Source organism: Nicotiana attenuata, unplaced genomic scaffold (genome assembly GCF_001879085.1).
Source record: "Nicotiana attenuata strain UT unplaced genomic scaffold, NIATTr2, whole genome shotgun sequence".
NCBI lineage: Eukaryota > Viridiplantae > Streptophyta > Magnoliopsida > Solanales > Solanaceae > Nicotiana > Nicotiana attenuata.
In genome coordinates, this window is record NW_017688158.1 from 4722 (window position 1) to 6006 (window position 1285).

The 1285-nt window shown below is 34.0% G+C and overlaps 1 protein-coding gene across 1 annotated transcript; it reads right to left on the minus strand.

The window, feature by feature from the left end:
* Positions 1-156: 156 nt before the first annotated feature.
* LOC109222319 (protein MIZU-KUSSEI 1-like) lies at positions 157-831 on the minus strand. The gene has a single exon (XM_019386683.1). The coding sequence runs from the start codon at positions 829-831 to the stop codon at positions 157-159; it is 675 nt and encodes a 224-aa protein (XP_019242228.1).
* Positions 832-1285: the final 454 nt, after the last annotated feature.

Below are 1285 nucleotides of genomic sequence, written 5' to 3' on the forward strand. Positions count from 1 at the left end.
TAATACTCCTATTTACATTAATCATTCGTCACTGCTATATCGTGTAATATACCGAAAAAGAAAAAAGAAAAAAGAAAAAGATAGTAGAACGAGGCGATCTTTCCCCAAAAAAAGTTGTACAATAAAAAGAGAGTACTAATTAGATACTAATCCTACTTAATTAAGAGATCGTAGAAAGAAAATGCTTAGCTCTTGACCTATATTTTCTTCTGGATCAATCAAATGAAAGGATTCAGAATCATGAGATCCGTTAACCCTTTCAAATTTTCCTCTAAGATACATAATATCATCATCCTCTCTCTTTATAATAGTGCCAGCTCCAACATTTTTTAACTCCAATTTTCTCAACACTTCTAAATCAGCTTTTGTAGGTTTTCTTTTAACTGCAAACCCTACTCTCTTTCCATTACAATACATAGTCCATATTGGCATAGACAAAAGAGAAGTCGGAGAAGAAGAAGAAGAGTACTCGTATATCATATTCGTACTACTCTCTAACGCGATTCTCACTATTCCCTTTCGCATTTCTCTAGCGAGTGTGGTTGTAGAAACTGCAAGTTCAAGAAGAAGAATAGGGTTTGTAGATTTAGGGTTTGTTTGGATACAAAAACTAACTTTTCCTTTACGAGAGCCGAATATTGTGCCCGTTATTGTTGTTGTTATTGTTGTTGAGTGGTGCTTGAAATAGGGTATGGGTTTTTTCTCGTAATTTTCTTCTTCAATAAAGATACAATTGCAACGAGGAATCAGAAGTTCCATGAGCGAACGAAGATACCGCCATGAACGCACTTGTTTTTGGCAGTCCACAGAGGTGATTGGGGAGCTGATCATGTTGTTGATGATATAAAATAATAAGAGGCTCGTGGAGTTTGTTTATTTGGCAGATGGTTGAAGGTTTATATAAAGAATTTTGAGATGATTAATTAACGGAAATTAAGTGAATTAAGCTAAGTTCAGTTTATGTTCTATGTGTTGGGCTAAAATGGCGAAAATATACTCTTAACATAGTGTGATTTGATCAAGGAATACTCGGAAACACATCTCGAAGAGTTTGGGATAGGAATCCATAAAGAAACGATCCAATTAATCAAGATACAAAACGAGAATCGTATCCATACGATTTTGCACTTCTCGACAAATATCATCTGTTTTATTATTCTAAGCGGTATTCAATTTGGTAATGAAAACTTGTTATTCTTAACTCTTGGGCTCAGGAATTCCTATATAACTTAAGTGACACAGTAAAAGCTTTTTACTATTCTTTTATTAACTGATTTATGTATCG